Raw genomic sequence first — 19,895 nt, 5'->3', positions numbered from 1 at the left:
GTCAAAATACTTGCTTCCAGTGAAAAATTTTAAATTCTTAAAAGCAATAAGACTGCACATCTTTATCCTGTAATTTAAAAAATGTGTAATATCTCATGCCTGAAAAATAAATACAAGAGACATTTTAGAACACACCGACTAGAATAGTAATAATATTTCAATTTCACAAAACTTTAATACTAATCTTATTTATACTCCACTTTGATCCTCAACTTTTCATTCTATAAAAAAAGTAGTGGAATTTTTATACTATTTTCTTTTAACAAATACTTTGCCAGGTTAAAAGAAAGTTTGCTAAGATATGACAAAAAAAAATATGGTAGTTATGTATACATGTATTGTATATACATGTATTTACTGAAGCATATTATTCTTCTTTTGCGCTTATATCATATATAAGTTTTAAACAGCTTATCTATATTAACTTTTCCCTTTAAGTTTGGTTCCATTATAATTGTATTTTATATAATGGTATTGATAGAGCTAGTGTAATTATCTTACATATAAAAAAATTCCTGTTCTGATTACGTATTCTTTCACCCTTGCAAGTTATGAATCACTGTCTGACTCGCACATGATTCACATTACATGTTTGTGGTGAGGGCATATCTATATAAAATTTCTAATCATTTGCTAATATTCTACACAAAACAGATTCAGTAATCAACAAGATGTATTATGTTCTTTGTTTATCAGTATATGTACATGAACACAATTTACTACTCAAGCAACGAGACAGGTTTTAATTTAAAAGTTTTAAAAACTTTAAATTAATTGAAAAATAACAAACTTGCAACAGAACTTACATGAAAGAAGTTAAATTAAATTTAAATAAATTTAGAAATTTAGGTAGCAATCAAAGATATTAAATTGAACTACATTTAGAAATTGTACGTAAACAAAAAAGGGACTACTATAGCATAAATTAAAGCACAAATTATTACCAGGTTAATTTAGCTAGGGACTATACAATTTGTTTTTCTGAAGAGAACAAAAAAAATCTGAAATTATACATTACAAGACATAAAAGATTTTTAACTAGACTGCTAAAATATCATTTTACAGAAACAAAATGTGAAAAATGCTAGATCAATACATTTACAATAAAAGAACTATGTCATGAAACATATACAGCAGTTTATACAAAACATGCATGCATTATAATATCACATATTAAGAAGAGAAAGCACCGATATTGATAAAATGAGACAAAATATAAAGAAAACCTGTACAGTAATGAAAAGAGAGAAGAGAAAAGTTCATTAGTGAAAGCATATCATACAACAAAGAAAACTGATGATTCAAGAAAGAGGCAACAGGTTTTATGTATCAAAAGAATACTTTAGGACAAAAAAGTGAATCTTTGGTTTTCAAACAACTTTGTTCTTTTTTGTTGTTTATAATATATCTTTATATCTTAAATTATATAAAGTATGTTCCCTATTGGAATTTTGAAAACAAGGATATAATATATCTCACTAAATATACTCATTAATTAAATTAAAAATATTTATGCTGAAGTTTTAGTTTAATGCCAATATTTGCTCATGACAATGCTGACAATAAATTCCAATGAGGTAACAGCTTGAGGTATAAATGGAAGTTATATGTCAACAATGTAAAGAACCAAAACAACATAAGAGAGAGAGAAATTATTGAAATATTTAAATCTATTGAAAACAGAGATTTTCAGTTTTCATGTTTTAGGGATTTGGGTTTGAAATCTTTCATACATGTGCAAAATAATTTAATCAATAAATATTTTATGGGAGATGTGTTACATTCATAAAAAAAAGACTGTTGCATACAAACAAACACATTCAGCCAAATAAAATACTTAATAATCAATATCTAATATCAGAATTAAGGATATTTTCTGTAAAAATCGTATGCATTACCAATATTTATTGTGCAACATATATTCTAAAAGCTGCATTGCTTCTGTCGTTGAAAACAACAAAGACAATTCCTGTTTTCAAGATACTCTTTGAGTCGGGTGAAATTGTCAGATGATATTCATGTTTTAAAATTTATCTTATTAAAACAATGTATTAAAGAATTCCTTGACACTTGATTATAATCTTTAAAGGGTATTTAATTTGACATTTATGCCATGTAGGAAAAATTGCACTATGTCCTTGTGTGGGCCTTTCAATTTGAAAATATTGATGGTTTACAAAAATTAATATCCAGTATTGGGGTCAACCATGTGAGTTAATGTGAAGTGTAAAGTCAATAAAAACTCCCATAGGTATGATATCCACTTAACATAAAAAAAATTGACAAAGCTGCTTAACAAGAAACATAACTCATTTATAAACCATAATAACCTTATCTTTAAAGTCAACTTTTAATAAACACTTGGTCACTGACTGACAGTGGATACTGCATTAATCCAGATAGTTGGTCAAATGTTCCAAGGGAGGTAATTCAAATATTCTTATCATATTAAATCTATTATTTCCCTTTCAGTGATAAGATTATTTTTTTTTTTAAAATGTATCAAATCAGATTTGTCAAATCTTTCTGCCCTCATAATTATGAATAATCCCTGTATAACTAAACATGATCATGATTATTTATAAATGTCTATTTGGATTATAAAGATAAATTTCCTAAAACAATGCAAAAATGTAAAATTTTAGAAGTAATTTCTATAAAGATTTTTAACAATAACATTTTTTTACAACTAAAAAAGATTAAAACTTGAATATAAATCTGATTAAAATGGTACATCCTGCAACATATGGTTTTGTAAAGATCAAATTAAATCATCATTAATATTATGTACTTAATTTTTTTCTGTAAAATGAGATAGAAATTATATTAAATTTAATATATTAGCACAATGTTTTATAAATATTTGTTCATTCTAACAAATAATGAAGGAAAAGACATAAATATAAGTGAACAAATTAACATCTTTAGCATTATATTTTAACAATATTTGGTGATAGTACTACACTAGCGACAATATATATATATACCCTTGTGTCTTGATCCGACAATTTTTTAACAATAAACATGATAAACATTAATAGACACTTAACATACAAGTATGGATTTTTAATATTCACAGTGCATATTGATGTTATCTTTAACAGAAAGAAAACTGTATATAGAAAAAATCAACAATAATAACAATTATATGTGTAAAAAAATAAATATTCCTCGTCCCATAATATTTGGAAGCTCAGACACCTTACCAGAAAAGCTAACAAATGGCAAAAATGTTATAATTATAATAAGCAAGTTTTCTTTTTCCTAGTCCTGGTTTTCTAATCTTCTTATATCATTTTTTGCTTATTCTTTGACTTTTAGAGAATTAATGGATTAACTCCCTTTCTATTAAGTCTCCAATCATATTCATTATATTTAACATCAACAGTTCCATAACTTTGTAATTTTGCCAGGAGAGTCCAGGCTCTTTCTTGAATATTCAACTCTAAATAGGGAATAGTCCATCTAAAATAAAGGAATTTAGATAATATAAATTAAATGTGCATTTTGCATGTCAGATGCATTTATAGCTGCTTATGGGTTTTTCTCATTGTTAAAGGTTGCATAGTCACTGTCACCTAATATTGCTTACATCCACTTCATTTAAACTTTGGTGGATAATTATCTTTTTGGCAATTATACAAGTAACCACATCTCAAAAAAGAAACATTTGTTTATATACAATTAAAATATTACAACAGCCTTTGAAAGAATTCTCATTAGAAACATGGAAGAAATTATTTTTTGTCAGTGAATAAATAACACTAAAAGGGAAACTGTTATTAAGTATTCAGTCACTTGCAGAAATATAGGTTAAATTCAACTTTTGCAGTGACATTTGTATTTATAAACAATTCTGTTTAAGAAACTGCAAGAAACTCAAGAATAAAATTTGTATGAACTATGAGAACACATAAAAAAACAAATCCAAAAAGCTTTTAAAAGTGAATAGCTCACAAATTCCTTTCTCTTAATCTTAGAACCTATTGTCAGTATTAAGTTACTATGAATTCTTTAGAACTGCATTGATTGTATAGTATAAGTACTAATTGATAATACATGTACATGTACCAAATTAAATCTACTTGATTTAACTATGATACAATACAACAATTTTACAACATTTTATGACAACAGAATGATTGGTAGGATGTATATACAGAGTAGGAATACAGACATAATTACCATATAAACTGATTATTTATGTACTTTCAAGTTTCAATAATATTTCATTTTTGCAGTTTCCATTCCGTGTTCTGATTATATGATTTGGTAACAAGTAATGATTCTTTTTTTTACAAAAACTCCTGGAACTTAAACTGTCACATTTTAAACTTGTGACATCTTTGCTGAAAATTATAACCAGAATTTGAAGGGTTTAAGGTGGGTGAATAAGGTTTGAGGGTGGTAGAGGTACTCTTGCAATATTCAACGTTATTTCTATGCCCAACTTTTAATCAACATAACTTCTTTGAAATTTTGAAAGTCTAAAGCTGATCATAGACTTAAGAAATATAAAATGTAGTTTTCAAAATGTCATCTTTTTACATAAAACTTTAAAAAAATAAATTCAGCCTTGAACAAAATTCAAATATATGAAATAATTGACTGAGTGCAGAGGTATCTAAAACTAACTTTGAAGTGAGTTAGGAAGTATTTTACAACAATGTTTTTTTTTAAGGAGGGCTGAATATTTTACCTTACAACATAACTTTTCATAGCTTCAAACTTTTTGTGCAGCCATTTTATTTATGCTCCAATCATAATTTTGATATTTGACCTTGACATTTCCCATTGAACATAATGTCTTTGCCATTTCTTGTTTACTTAATTCCAAATAAGGAATTATGAATCTGGAAAGGAAATGTTTGGAGTGTTACACATTTTTTCTCTTAACCTAAAGGTAAAGTAACTTCATTTGATGATCCCAATGACATCTTGTTTCCAGTGAAAATGTGCTAGATTTCCTTCAATTCAGTAGTTTTCTTTAAGGCCTGAAGGGACTGTTGAATTGTTGAATTGCAGAAGAAAAGACCTTTAAGTTAAATTCATGACCATGTCTCTAATATCCCAAACAGGAGCAGTGGTTTGGTACTAATAAGACAACTATCCACCAGAGTCCAAATTAAGTGGATGTAAACCAATATAGTACAGTCAGCTGTTAAAGCCAAAACATACTGATTCTAAGGTAACTTTTCTACAATCCTTAAGTCTTGACACCTATAATTTTCCAATTAAAAGAGCAGCAATCCTCTATAACGTACCCCAAGATAAAACTTGTGTAAATTCAAGAAAAATTCTACAACAGCAGACTTGATTTAATGGAAAATTAACTATCATAAGTTCATTGCTTTAAAAATGAATATTATGATAATTATATATAAAATTGAGAATGGAAATGGCGAATGTATCAAAGAGACAACAACCCGACAATAGAAAAAACAGCAGCAGAAGGTCACCAACAGGTCTTCAATGTAACGAGAAATTCTGTCACTATTACTGTTTATCTACCCTTATCAAATACTCAGATGACTCTAACAGTCTAACTAATATTTCCCTTTTATGATTGAACCCTATTTTTTCATATTCTATAGTTACAATTCTCCCACATGGTATGTATTTTAGTCTAGTGTAAAAAACCTTTTTAAGTGACATGACGTTATGTTTATATCTCAGACTTTAAGTCGTAGCTTGAACATTGTTAAGTCGGTAACAATCTAACAAACTTCCTTTGGTATGAAAAAATACTCACTTAATAACATCTAAATCTGTTTTGCCGAAATCATCCATATACCATTGAAATATTTTTGACAGCCAGATCTCGTCTGTTTCTGTAAACATTGACACCTCTTGTTTACAGAAATTCTTGGTTGCATCCTCCAATGCTGTGTCAAGGTTCTCAGCCGTGTAAACATTGATCACAGGACATGACTGGAGACAAATAAAAATAATAGGTACAAATTGAGGAAATAAATATAAACTAGATTTCATTGAGATGGGAGCCATCTCTTTGGGCCCCGCTGTCAATAATGTGGGGTAAATAAGTTGTATGGATAATCTGATATGAAGCATTATTTGGAAGTTATTACATAGTCTCACATGTGATTTTAATCTAAGATTTTAAGTTAAAACTGATAAATATTCTCAACTTACTTTCATAGTATAATAGTGATATGACTGCATGATGTGAACTCATTGTTGACTACTCTAAGGTGACTTCTGGATATATGGATTGATGTTTGAACAATGTTTAAAGATGCTGCCCAATTGATATTTGTCACATATTTTTAGAATTATGCCTTCAATATATTATGACCCACCAAGTATAAAGTATGAAATATTAACGGTTCTCGAGAGGTAAAGCGGACACAATTTGTTAAGAACAACGAACGGATGGACAGACCAACGGACTGACCTTTGACCTAGGATGCATACATTATGACACATTTAATATATATGTTAAGTTGAAAATGTTTGTCAGGTATAAAGTATGAAATAATAACAGCTGTCCTCTCAAAATATAGTGTGGATCAAATTTGTTAGCGATGGACAGACCAACAGACAGACAGACCTTTGACCTAGGAAGTGGTACATACATCATGACACACCCTCTGGTGTTGGTTAAAATGGATGTCAAGTATAATATTTGAAATCATAATGGTTCTCAAGATATAGAGCGGACACAATCTTCACAACAGAACACAGGGTTGTCAACTGAAACCAAAGTTTTTTTGACGTTGACCTTTGACCTAGGAAGTTGTACATACATCATGACACGCCCTCTGGTGGTGGTTAAAATGGATGACAAGTATAAACTTTGAAATCATAACGGTTATCTAGATATGGAGCGGACACGATCTTCACCACAGGACACGGGGTTGTCAACTGAAACCAAAGGTTTTGACCTTGACCTTTGACCTAGGAAGTTGTACATACATCATGACACACCTTTGGGTGTTGGTTAATAATCATGTTAAGTATTAAGTATAAAATCATAACGGTTATCTAGATATGGAGCGGACACGATCTTCACCAAAGAACACAGGGTTGTCAACTGAAACCAAAGTTTTTGACCTTGACCTTTGACCTAGGAAGTTGTACATACATCATGACACACCCTCTGGTGGTGGTTAATATACATGTAAAGTATAAAGTATGAAATCATTATGGTTCTCTAGATATGGAGCGGACACGAAAGTGTTACGGACGGACGGACAGACGGACAGACGGACGGACAGACGGACGGACGGACGGACGGACGGACAGACTGATCACTATAGGGCGACCCGCCTTTTCGGCGGGGCCCTAATAAAAAAACAGCAAACCAACATTACATGGACACCAAAGTATTTGTCTCATGACAAGATTTTTTAAAGAAAAAAAAACACAATGTTCGATAGAGTTGATCAAGTATAAAGGACAGTGACCCAACGAAGATTATTAATCAAGAATATACAACTAGATGTGTTCTTTATTTTGTTGTATTCTCAAAGTGATATCTATTTCATATCTTCCAGGCTACCATAAATTAACAATGGTATATCACAGTATACATGGTATTGACAAGATAGCTATTAACTTTGATATCGATAGAGAAAAATTTATATGAGACACACCTTCGCAGAAAATTAATTAAATGGGATTCCACATAATAAGAATAATGACTTTTTATAAAAATATGATATTAATACTTCTGAGTGGGAAAGTTGTATGTTACATCATATTGAAGTTTCTGGTTCTATTATTGTGAACTGTAAAGCAACATTAAATAAATCATCTTAATTTCTTGTATTTGCACTTTCCATGTACACGTAGCTTTCTTTCTTTTTATTTGATCTTATTATGCAGTATATATCTATCTGGTTTCATTTGTTTTTTAGTTATCTAAAGCTTAATTTCCTGTAGAAAACATAAAGAGAACATCACTCATGCATTCATGGGTAACTAAACTGATATGAAATGTTCACTTAATGATTACTACACATAAGTTGTATCATTTTATTCCTTTTTCAAGTTTACTGTTATCTCCTACAACACAAGTTGTTGACCTATATAGCTTTATCATTGTGTGTTTTGTTTTAATCATTTACAGTCCATCAAAGTAAAAGTTGCATCAGTAAACTCCACCAAATTTGGTGTTTGTGTCATGGTAGTAAAACAGTAATTAAGATTTGATACTACTGTAAATACAGAAATTATTGCGTGCATTTATTATTGTGATTTTGTCAATTTCAACTTAAATGCGATTTTAATTTTTACGATTTTGGGAAAAATCAGGCTTTATTCAGCAAAAATATTACAAAATGCGAGTTTTAATTATTGCGTTTACAACTCTGTCCCATTATTCACAATAATAAAAACCTCGCAATAATTTCTGAATTTACAGTATCATATTGATAGCCAAGTACATATTTATAAACATACCACTGCACCACAAACTAAGGCAAAATGTATCCTTGGGTCCAGAGTACAGACAAACTTCAGTCGGAGATCTTTTGGATTGAATGGAGGATTCATTGAAGAGGGATGTGGTTTGTTTCCTGGAAATAAAAAGAATAAAAATGCTTGTAAAATTTGTACAGTACACACAAGGTCATTCAGTGAAAAACAAATCTTGCTGTTCTCAATTTTGTATGAAAAACTATGAAACAGACTGATTTCTGGTGTTTTGATTGGATAAGATACTGTAGTATAACATTCAGGAGCTGTGTTATATTGTACGCATAATGAACATACAATTAAACTTTAAATATTGTTTAGGCAATTAGAATTGTGTCAAAATTGTATAAATTCATCATATTAACCTGTTTTGAAAAATCATTGTATATTTCATTACAATTTCTCATTTGATTTTGATTTTAATAAACATATGTTTTTAAATTTTAAACAGCAAGGACAAAAATTTAATTCTTGTATGAAAATCTGTGGAAATTTGGTTGAATTATCTCCTGAAGTTTTCGAGGTTACTTAGCTTACCAAAATACAAACCAAAACGACATACTTTATCTCTATTTGTGGCCAATATTTAATTATTTGGTATGGTTGGTTATTTTTTATAATATGCGATTGCTGAAACCACTGTAGTCCCCTCCCAATATTTTAAAGAAACAACTTGACCCAACCAAAAAACATCAATATCATAAGCTGAAAATAACAATAATATTAATAAGTTGACAGTTTTATCTTTGTCCCCTATTACAATGTATTACAGTTAATTTACTATTCACAAGTTCAATCCCCAAGGAACTCACTGTGTTGATTCTGTTACTCAAGTAATCATAGTGACAAAGTCACTCCATGGAACAAATTAAAATGAAATCTTATCTGTTTGAATTATATGGTTAGTATTTGGTAACTTGTTTGCACTTATTCATATTTCATGACGTTTGTTAGATGAATTGTTATTTTATTGATTATAATGATTAACGTTTATTGCTAATGAACATGTTATTTTCTACAGAGTTACTGCTAGTAGGTTACATGACTTGTACTAGAAGACTTCAAATGAATTATAATTAAAAAATCTTCCTGGTCTTACTTTCTTATTACAATGTATTGTCAGATCTTTACTATCTAATAATGTTGTATTGATAATTATAGATTATCGTTGATCATCTCAACGAGATTGATTTTCTCGCTTGAGCTGGTACAGCGAAAGTGAGAAAAGCAATCGAGTTGAGATGACCAATGATAATCTATTTATCGCTATTTTACCTATTACGACGTTGTCAATTTCATGTCAATTTCGTTAGCAACGCCACGTGGCCTCCTTAGTTTCTAGTGATAATTGTTTCATATCAAGCGAGAAGCATGATATGAAAATTATCACAAAAAAAGATCAAAAGAAAAATGCACAAAATAGCGATAATAGAGCATCTGAGTTGACATTTATCTATATCAATATCAAATATGGTGCCTTTTTTAGAGTAATTTGTATGTATATGTCAGTGTTTATCCTAGGGACTTTTAGCATCATGGTAATGTGATGCTATAATCTTAAATGTGATGCTATCTGAAGTGGGTTTTTTTATAGATATGTTATGGATGTGATGCTATAATTCTTAGAAACAAAATGGTATTTCAATTTCCCCTAGCTGTTTACCAAGATGCTAAATAAAATATCTGGAGAGAACAACATTTTTGAACCTATTGAAGCACTGTTCGATTTTTCTGTATGTTTAGAAAGACCCGTCTATAATTAAGTATTTGGATTTGTCAAGTTTGACAGACCTACCCTTTCTGAATATACTTGAATTTGTTTTTTGGGAAAAACTTTTTTCAGCATGATAGTGTTACCAAAGTATTGTTATATATTTTCATTAATATTCCCTTTTTCTAGTTTCATTGCAGTACATAAACTATACACACAACACTGTTACTACTAATTCATCTCCTATGCAGAAATCATTTGGGGGAGGGGGAGAGAAGCATGTGGAATATCATTCTTTGTTAACAGTATTTAATATTAGATTAATCTTTGCATGTGAAAAAAAGATTTTATAACAAGAATGTGTCCCAAGTACTATCACTATCACTTTCTATGTTCAGTGGACCATGAAAATGGGATATAGAATCTCTAATTTGGCATTAAAATAAGAAAGATCATACCATAGGTAATATACCATATGTGTACTAAGTTTCAAGTTGATTGGACTTCAACTTCATCAAAAACTACCTTGACCAAAAACGTTAACCATGAAGGAGATAGATGGACGGACAAACGCACGGAGGCAAAGACCAGAAAACATAATGCCTATCAATGGGGCATAAAAAGTATGTTCCAGCCTTAAGCCTAGCTAGGTCAACAGAAAATCATTTCCTTTTTAGAGCACCTGTATCAATCCCTGCTGGTTAGTTGAGTTTGTGAACTTTGTAGTGTTTTGTGGTATGCCTGTTGGTTCATACTTTCTTTTGGTCATGATATTATTGCTTGCACTTTTTCAATTTACAGTACAATTCATTTTCACCCAAATATCTGCATGCGATGTTTTATTTTTTTAAATAATAGGTGTCTGCTTAAATATTTACACGAAAATGTCATTTAATGTGATTGGATATTTTGCTAATAACAGGCTTTAGAAATAATATGATCAAACTGTTAAAGAAGTCCCCCCTTTTCCTAAATTATTGAAGTATTCTATTTTGTATTAATCATAGGTTACATATTGATGTAAATAAGAAACACCCAATCAAGCTAATGCATGAACACAGTAATATTATCATTTGTATTATTTACACTAGTTTACATGTAAACATTCAATAATAAACAATCAATGTATTATGTGACTTTATGTATAGTGTTATTGTTTTATACCAGATGTCAAGGCTGACAAGTTTTTTTTTACAAAGAATGTATTTCAGATTATGAATCAATAAACGTAGATAAATTTTTGATATGATAACAAAAGCAACGACTTTTCATCACATGATTATCAGCATGATAACGAATTGCTGATCATGAGGGTACTTAAAGTTCATCTGCAGTGCATATGCTGGTATCTCACTATTAAGGATTTTACAAGGCAAGTCAAGGTTCTTGTCATCTCCCCATTCAAATGCATTGATCATAAAAAAAGGGGTCCCCCCTGGATTCGCCACTGCTAACAATGAGAAGAAATTTGATTGCAATGTAATTCATCATTTCAGTCCCCATGACAAAATAGAGCACGAAAATCACATCATCAAGTTTAGATTACTTTTAAACTTTTGATAACAAGAATGTGTCTCCAGTACAGGGATGCCCCACTCGCAATATCATTTTTTTATGTTCAGTGGACCATAAAATTGGGGTCAGAACTCGAGGAACTTCAACTTCATCAAAAACTTACCTCGACCAAAAACTTTAACTTGAAGCTGGACAGACGAACGAATGAAGGAACAAACCGACGCACAGACCAGAAAACATAATGCCCCTCTACTATCTTAGGTGGGGCATAAATATGATTATATGAGTGCTTCATTGTTACAACAATTTTCAATCTTAATGCATCTTTGGACTCCAGTTTTTAGAATGACGGATGAAATTTAGGATTTAAAAGATGTTTTACGTTGGAAAGTGGTCTATGTTATTGTAATAATCCTATTTAACATTATAAATATTATTTATTTTTAACGACAATTGATCTCTAATTACAGTGACTTTATAAATAGAAAATTTAATTGTTGGCATTTAAAATTTGTAATGTAAAAATTACAAAATCCATTCTTTCCAATAAGTTTAAAGATCAACCCTAAATTATATATAAGTTATATTTTACATTTACATTGTGAAATACTGCAAAAGCATGTCATTTATAAAGGATTGAACAAATTCTACACAAAAGCATGTTAATAAATATTTTAACTGTGTGAAGAAATCGGACATTTCACAATATTTTACCTTAAGATTAAGACCTTTAAACAAACAATTTGGGATAGGATCAGAGTTCATAATAGGGTTCAAGTTTTCTATAAATATATTTATCACACAATTTAATCGCAATCAATTTAAACTTAACTATGGAAAACTATTTATAACAGTTTAACATTTTGATATATTGTAAAACCTGTATGAACAAAACTCGCCATTAATTTTTTTTCAGTAAGCGTCTTGCAAAATCTGATATCAGAACTTTCAATTACATTTTTTAAAATATATTATTAGAATAAATTAAATTGAATACAAATCTAAGTTAACTAATGTCAAGTTGAAAATGGTTAAATGGTTAAGTTAAGATAGATACCACTGTATTAACATGAATTAATTCATAAAGATGTATAATTAGAGCATATATTCAAAACAGATCATAAATTTTTCCTTAAAAAGGAATTCTGATATTAAACTTTTCATGCATAAGAATATAAACTGAAATTTAAAAAACTATGATTATAGATAAGTTGAGCTGATCGTACTATGTACATGTAGTACGTAACATACAAGGAAAAATAACATAAAACTTTGATGCTTTTGAAAACTAAAAATATTCAGTACTGAAGTTATTAATTAATCAAATATAAATATATTAATATCTGAATATAGATATTTGCCAACTTATCGTTTGAATATATATCTAATAATCAATTAATTTTCTTAGTTCCCCCAATTTCAATTCTCTTAAATATTTCATTACACATGAATATTTACAACTCTTATATGATATATTTCCTGACTTTAAATAAAAACATAACTTTCAATCCATGGACAATTTACCAATACTGGTAGCTCAATAAAAATTGAAGGTGGAATAACAAGCTATTACCAGTCTGAAACCTTTAAACAATTACATTAAAATCATGTCTATATCAAGTTTGAAGAAAGTCAAAACTTTTTCAAGGTCTTGCATCTATTTATAGTCTCTCATGTGTAGGATGACACCTTTAATAGTCTCTTCACATTTCTAACTTCAGCTGTCACCATTAAAATATATTGTCTGACATAACAATTTTACAAGTGCTGCTAGAAAAGCACTTTCACATGACAATATCCCATCTCATGTATTAGGTTGTCACAATATATCAGTTTATTGCAATACTTAACAATTTCTTCAAGTTCATGCTATATTCAAGAAATCTTATATTTTGAGTCTCCCAATAAAATAAGGTCTTCACTAAATATCAAAGGATGACCAAAAGATGAACTTTACATACCTCTTAATACCCCATGTTCTATATCATCCAAGCTAAATGTATGGCCTGCTACATTATAAGAAGTCTTCTTCCAGAACTGTTGGACATTTAAAACAGAATCTGGTAACACTTCCATTTTTGCCAAACCATGAATAGTAAGAGCATTATATAAATCTGAATGCAGTTAAGGTACAAATAAACAAAGATTTGGAATATACATAATGAATAATATGGGTACATGTACTTTAATTCATGGGCAACAACATGGCTAGAAGAGAGATGGAAAAGACCTTCACAAACCTAAAGAACTGAAAACTGAACAACACAAACTCAAACAAAAAGTGGAAGTGAACAAAGTGCAGATAAAGTAAAAACCAATCAAATGTATCATCTATATAATTTGATGATTTTCATGTTTTATGTAAAAATTCGAAATCTGTATCAGTATGCATCAAAGTGGCTCCAAATTGACAAAATCTTACTTTCTTAGTTTTGGTGACAAGACATCACATTTAAAAGTAACTGTGGTCTTCAAACCCTTAAGTAAAGCCTGATCTGAGGTCAAATTAAGCAACCTAATGACCTACTTGGGGGACTCTACTTAGTCTACTAGAACCCCTTATGTATCAAATACAGGAGCAGCTCTAAAATAAAAAGTTGTATTTTAAAGGATAGTCAGAACACTTTGAGAAAATCTGTCTAAGGGAGTCACTACATTGCATGTACCACGGCATGTACATACATTTAGGTTAAAAAAAATCTCAATTTATCACAGAAATTTTATCAAAAAACAATTGATCCTTTTAACGTTTATATCAAGGGTTTACATAGTTTTAAATTTTACTATATAAAACCTTGATTACATGTAAGTTCAATGCATAAACACTGAGTGCTTGGAGGATACCCCTGCACCCTACTGATTTTACATGCATGTCTACATTAATAAATTATCTAACTCGGCTTGCACACTTTGGTATTTTTATTGTTATCACAACATGCTAATGCACATGCATGCCTGAAAGGAAAAAGATTATCACGATTAAAAAATAATTTTCAGTTTTGCAGACACTTTATTTTAACATTATGAACATAACTCAATAGATTAGTCTTTGCAAAAATCATATTAAAGAAATAACATAATAAAAGATTTCAAAGATCAAACAGGCAACAATATAGCAATAAATACATGCCAAATTAAATTGTGTAACATTTATTGTCAATTTCAAACTTTCACAAGATTTATGTAAATTAGATTCATGATTGTAAATCTGAATATTACGTAAAATATAATTTTCATGAGAACTACTGACTTGACTGTTATAAAACACTAATATAAAAATAAGGAAATTTGGTATCATCTGTGAATTCAAATTTCAATTTATATTATATATAAGCAAATTTACAGATCTAACATTGTTGGGTTGATGTTTAGACGAGTTATATATACATTTGTGAAATCATTTGGAACAAATAGATTATTTATCATTGTTTATTGTGTAATTTGTAAATATTAAAAATAAATTTGGTCTTCTTCATTCTTAGTTCTATTTCTATTTTACATAAAAAAAAAATGTTATTCATTATTCATAAGGCATTATTCATCCTTTTAAATATAAGGCAAAACATAAAAATGTTTGGTTCTGAGTTTTCTTCCTTACGGAAAATAGGTTTGAAGCTATATAAAGAATTCTATTTTTGAAGATAATTTTTTACCATGAGCATATGGGGAGATTTGTAAATTTGCTGGTTTCACATAAATATTTCAATAAAACATTTTCAAAAGCCTTTGAGGCATAAAATTAAGTTAGGTTTCCTCACAAGATTTTTTTACTTTGGTTTAATTGATAAATACATGTACATGACGGATCAGATTAAATAAATTTTTACTTAAACCTAATCTATTAAAATATCATTTCCTGTGACTCACATCATTTTAAAAATGTTGTGTTCATCATCATGATCATGTGCTTAATGTCATTTTGTAAAAAAAATAACTTACCTTTTTTGTAAGACCCCCCAAAAAATATGATAAATTGAACCAACACCAATTTTCAGGCTAAGGATCTTATCAAACTGTTTTAAAGTCAGACTGTTAACCTTATTGAAACCAGTTAAAACAATTAAGCTTTTTGAGGAGTAGAAAAGTACCAATTATGATTTTTCTCACCATGTTAGACAATATTAGAGACACAAAGGTGTTAATAATATTTGCTGTATCTTTAATTTAACATCTCCTTTCTCTCACCCTGCATTCAAGTTATACATGATCAGAGTTCGTGAAATATTTTTTCCCTGATGGTCCTTGAAGAAAATCTACTGGTCCTCACTATTATATCTATTGCCTAATCCTAAGATTGTGGCGGTTCTTTGTATTTCTATTGCCTAATCCTAAGATTGTGGCGGTTCTTTGTATTTCTATTGCCTAATCCTAAGATTGTGGCGGTTCTTTGAATTTCTATTGCCTAATTTAATCCTAAGATTGTGGCGGTTCTTTGTATTTCTATTGCCTAATCCTAAGATTGTGGCGGTTCTTTGTATTTCTATTGCCTAATCCTAAGATTGTGTTGGTTCTTTGTATTTCTATTGCCTAATACTAAGATTGTGGCGGTTCTTTGCAAAATTTTGGTGGTAAAAAATCTGCATGATATATAATTATCATAATATCTCTTGATGTTTTTCTCTCAAAATTTGGAGTCATACATGTACATGACAATAAGTTCAGTCTAAGGACTATTAGTTTACATATAGGTATAGTACATATACAATGTAGGTATTTTCATGTCACAGAAACATAATATCATATTGAAAATTGCATGTTATATTTGTCACTGGATGTGAAGCAGCAATCAATCAATCTGTAACCTTTTTAGACAATAAATACAATCATATATCATCTGACATTTTTCAAAAAGTCTACTTTGACCCTTTTGAGGATTTCTACAAATAAAATTGAAAGGATACTGATGAAGAAAGCTTTCTTTTCATTCTCAGACAAATCTGTCAAATTGACATTCTGAAGTTGTGAAGTTAATTCCTCATACTCTTTGAATTGTTGACTTAATCTTAGTTTCTCATAGTCTACACCTTGCCCTTCATTTCCCATATACTCTCCTTTAAGTCTAAAATCAACAAAAAAATGCAATCATGAACATGATAAAATGTATTTAAATAATAATAAATATAATTATATAATACTGTAAATTCAGAAATTAGTGCTAGGCTTTTATTCTGAAAAATGTGACTGAGTTGTAAACGCAATAATTTAAACTTGCATTTTGATAATATTTTATATGAATTTAATAGGATTTTTCTCAAAAATCGTAAAAATTAAAATCGCAATCAAGTCTAAAATGACAAAATTGCAATAATAAATGCATGAAATAATTTTTCAGTTTACAGTACTTTATTTGAAGACAGCTGCACAGTTACATTTGTAGTTTTGGAGGTTACAGGGCCCATTGACTACCTGTTATGCTTCAGTGATTCCCTATATAATCTATAAATCCCCCCCCCCCAAAAAAAAAAAAAACCTCTAAAATCCGCCTCTGGTAACATTTTGTAATATTACATAGGCAATGATAGCAGGCATAAACTTTCTTTTAAACAAATGAAATATTTGACAAGAAACAGCAATTTTTCATAAACAGTACAAGGGGTCAAATTATTATTCAATGCTCTTATCATTGAATGACATATTTGTTAGTTTTATCTTTTAAATATTTAAAACAAGATTTTTTTTTAAAGTGGTTATGTCAGAACATTTAACTGAACTCCAAATGAAAGATTTTTAACTTAATAATAGTCAATATTTCCTTTCTTAGAACAGATACATTTTGTACATGTCCGTAGAAACATATCGCAACTGCACAAAATTAAAAATATGATAAGTTTACCATGTTTTTATCATGTTATAAGCAAAAAATTGTTTTCATAGCATAAAAAGCAAAATAGCCTTTGGATTCCCCAAACTTGCTAAAGCCAGAGATATATAATACAATTATATCTCTCAGCTAAAGCAAATATTTGTCTTTATGGAAAAGGGGGGGGGGGGGGGTATTATTATTAAAATTTTGTTTCTTTATTATGGTGTAATTACTTCAGAAAAAAGTAGTCATTTCAACTCTTGATAACAGAAGAAACATTAGAAAACATACCTCAGCATACATTTCTGTAACTTTTTTGAAAGCTCCACTGCAGAAACTTTTGCAGGTGTTACTGTTTGGCCTGGATTTGCGACAGGTTTCTGCGGCATCGGTTGATTCAATATACTAGGTTCGGGACTACTTGCCATCTTTTTATATAAAATAATTTCGAAATACTATTGTCAACTTACACCTTTTGAAAATATTGCCATTAATACAAATTTTATAATATTTCGAAACTCCACCCACGAATTTTGTTATTGACGGAAGAGAGCTGAAATTTTAATAACCAGACCGGACTACGGGAAAGAACAATATTCCGGTTTTAACCAGTTGAAGCTGGTTGGTAGACATTTCTACTTCTCTCTCTACTTCCATGTTCTACTTCTCTCTCTACTTCCATGTTCTACTTCTATCTAGTGAAGGTTATATCTATATATATTAACTAAGTAACATTACCAATATTATCCTTGAGTAACCACGCTAACAGTGACATTGTAGGCAAATGAGAATAAAAATGAAATAGAGATAAATGCCAATAAAAATATGATGTTTTTTTTACAAGCAGGTCGAATACTGAGTCAGTTTTGAATACCGTAAATATGCACAATAGGCACTGGCTACGGTTACATGGAAATGTAACAATAATAAAAATATTATTGTTACATTGGAGACTAATTGTTGGGTAACTTAGGACCTGTTTAAGGGAGCTCGCTTCTCGGTTTCAAAGTAATTTACTTTTTAAAGCACTATTGTATATTGATAGGAAACTTATAAAGGAATCCAAAAAGCAAAAAAAAAATATAGGTAACCGTGCTTGTTTTCGGGATATTAGCCATTGAAATGTTGGCGGGAACATATTCTCTCTTGACTTTTCATAGCTTTATCATGGACAAGTTTAAGTTCTCAAAAACTATTAGAAAATAATAAAAAAAAAATTATAAGACTCTTGCAGGTGACTTATCATTATACATGTAAAAGATTTACAAAAGAAAAATGGGGGTCATCCGTCAATTTTTTCAAGGCATTCAAATGGATAAAACCAGAGGACCCGCGAAATGACAAAAAAATGAGAATTGTTTGTTTATCTGTTTATGTAGTTATATACAAACGTGTCCATGTATCCTCGGACACAAAATGCATTCTAACTAGATTTTGCACCGATAATAGGACATATCTAATAAAATTGGTAAAATCGCGGACTTCATGAGACATCACGATATATATACGCATTGTGGTGCCGCCTGACTGAAAAACCGGTTATCAGGACTGCTCAATTAATTAACCACATAACTCTAATCGTACATGAATACAAGTTTTATCACATCTTTGAATAACATTATTGTTATGAAGTCCATGTGCATCTTTACTATCGAGTTTATTTTTCATTATCATTATATGGGATTTGTATCTTATTTTGCATTTAGCTTAAAAACTGATATTTTTTTTATATGTTCCTGCATCAAACGCGAGTGGAAACCAACTGCCATATTCCTGATTTTGTACAGGAATTTCTATTGTTTATCAATGCGAAAGATTTTATAACTGTACAGAAACTTAAAGATAAGTTTTAGCATTTAAAGGGGCACTAGCTACGAGAAATATAATAAATTGCTTCGCTGAGTGCAGCTGGATACGACCGCAGAGGTCCATCCCTGAACAGTTGGGGCAATAATGGACACAATATTCGTGCTTGATACAGGTCTGAATTTGGATTGTAATTAAATATTATACACATAATACTAATAGTTTCGGACACAGAATAACTGTAGTCAAAGAACTAAGAATTGTTTATATGATTTGAATTTATATTCATTTTTTTTATATTGTGCAAATCACCATTCTGTTGCAAATTGACCCCCCTAACTCACCCCCACTCCCCCATAAAAAAAATTACATCTCCCATTTTATTGGCTTTTGTGCAATACACTCTGCTGTTGAGAAATTGGCAAAACATATATTTTTGAAGATTTATTTTTAATTTTTGAAATCTTAAGAAAAATTGTCCTCCCCCAACATTTCTTTTTTACCCCCTCCCCCTAACTTTTTCCCAAAAAAAACAAATCCCTCAAGATATGGTCAAAAATCTCAATTTAAGTTTCCAATGGAGTTTGCAACCATGATAACCCATTTAATAATTTAAACCAG

General features: G+C 29.8%; 1 protein-coding gene across 2 annotated transcripts; it reads right to left on the bottom strand.

Annotated features, from left to right (window-relative positions):
- Window positions 1-1,464: 1,464 nt before the first annotated feature.
- Window positions 1,465-18,047, bottom strand: LOC134683298 (uncharacterized). Of its 2 annotated transcripts, XM_063542499.1 has the most exons (7): window positions 17,760-18,047; window positions 16,567-16,724; window positions 13,627-13,779; window positions 8,425-8,540; window positions 5,753-5,931; window positions 4,700-4,853; window positions 1,465-3,465 (listed from the first exon to the last, which is right to left on the bottom strand). In XM_063542499.1, exons 1-6 carry the CDS (start codon window positions 17,894-17,896, stop codon window positions 4,724-4,726), a joined length of 873 nt encoding a protein of 290 aa, XP_063398569.1. In that variant the 5' UTR covers window positions 17,897-18,047; the 3' UTR covers window positions 1,465-3,465; window positions 4,700-4,723. The 2 variants fall into 2 exon arrangements, with proteins under 2 accessions (XP_063398569.1, XP_063398568.1); XM_063542498.1 differs by lacking the exon at window positions 4,700-4,853 and having other exon boundaries at window positions 17,760-18,046.
- Between the last annotated feature and the right edge of the window lie 1,848 nt (window positions 18,048-19,895).

Source organism: Mytilus trossulus, chromosome 9 (assembly GCF_036588685.1).
Source record: "Mytilus trossulus isolate FHL-02 chromosome 9, PNRI_Mtr1.1.1.hap1, whole genome shotgun sequence".
In the NCBI taxonomy this organism is placed as follows: Eukaryota; Metazoa; Mollusca; class Bivalvia; order Mytilida; family Mytilidae; genus Mytilus; species Mytilus trossulus.
Note: the sequence above shows the minus strand (reverse complement) of the source record. Positions and strands in the feature narration are given on the sequence as shown.

What these genes read in the sequence shown, in the direction of transcription:
- LOC134683298 (XM_063542498.1), bottom strand. Translation starts at nt 17,896, where the DNA reads ATGGCAAGTAGTCCCGAACCTAGTATATTGAATCAACCGATGCCGCAG. An exon ending in AAAGAAAGCTTTCTTCATCA is followed by an intron (nt 13,780 to 16,566) that starts GTATCCTTTCAA and finishes AACTGCATTCAG; the next exon opens with ATTTATATAATGCTCTTACT. An exon ending in ACAGATTTAGATGTTATTAA is followed by an intron (nt 3,466 to 5,752) that starts GTGAGTATTTTT and finishes CCTTTATTTTAG; the next exon opens with ATGGACTATTCCCTATTTAG.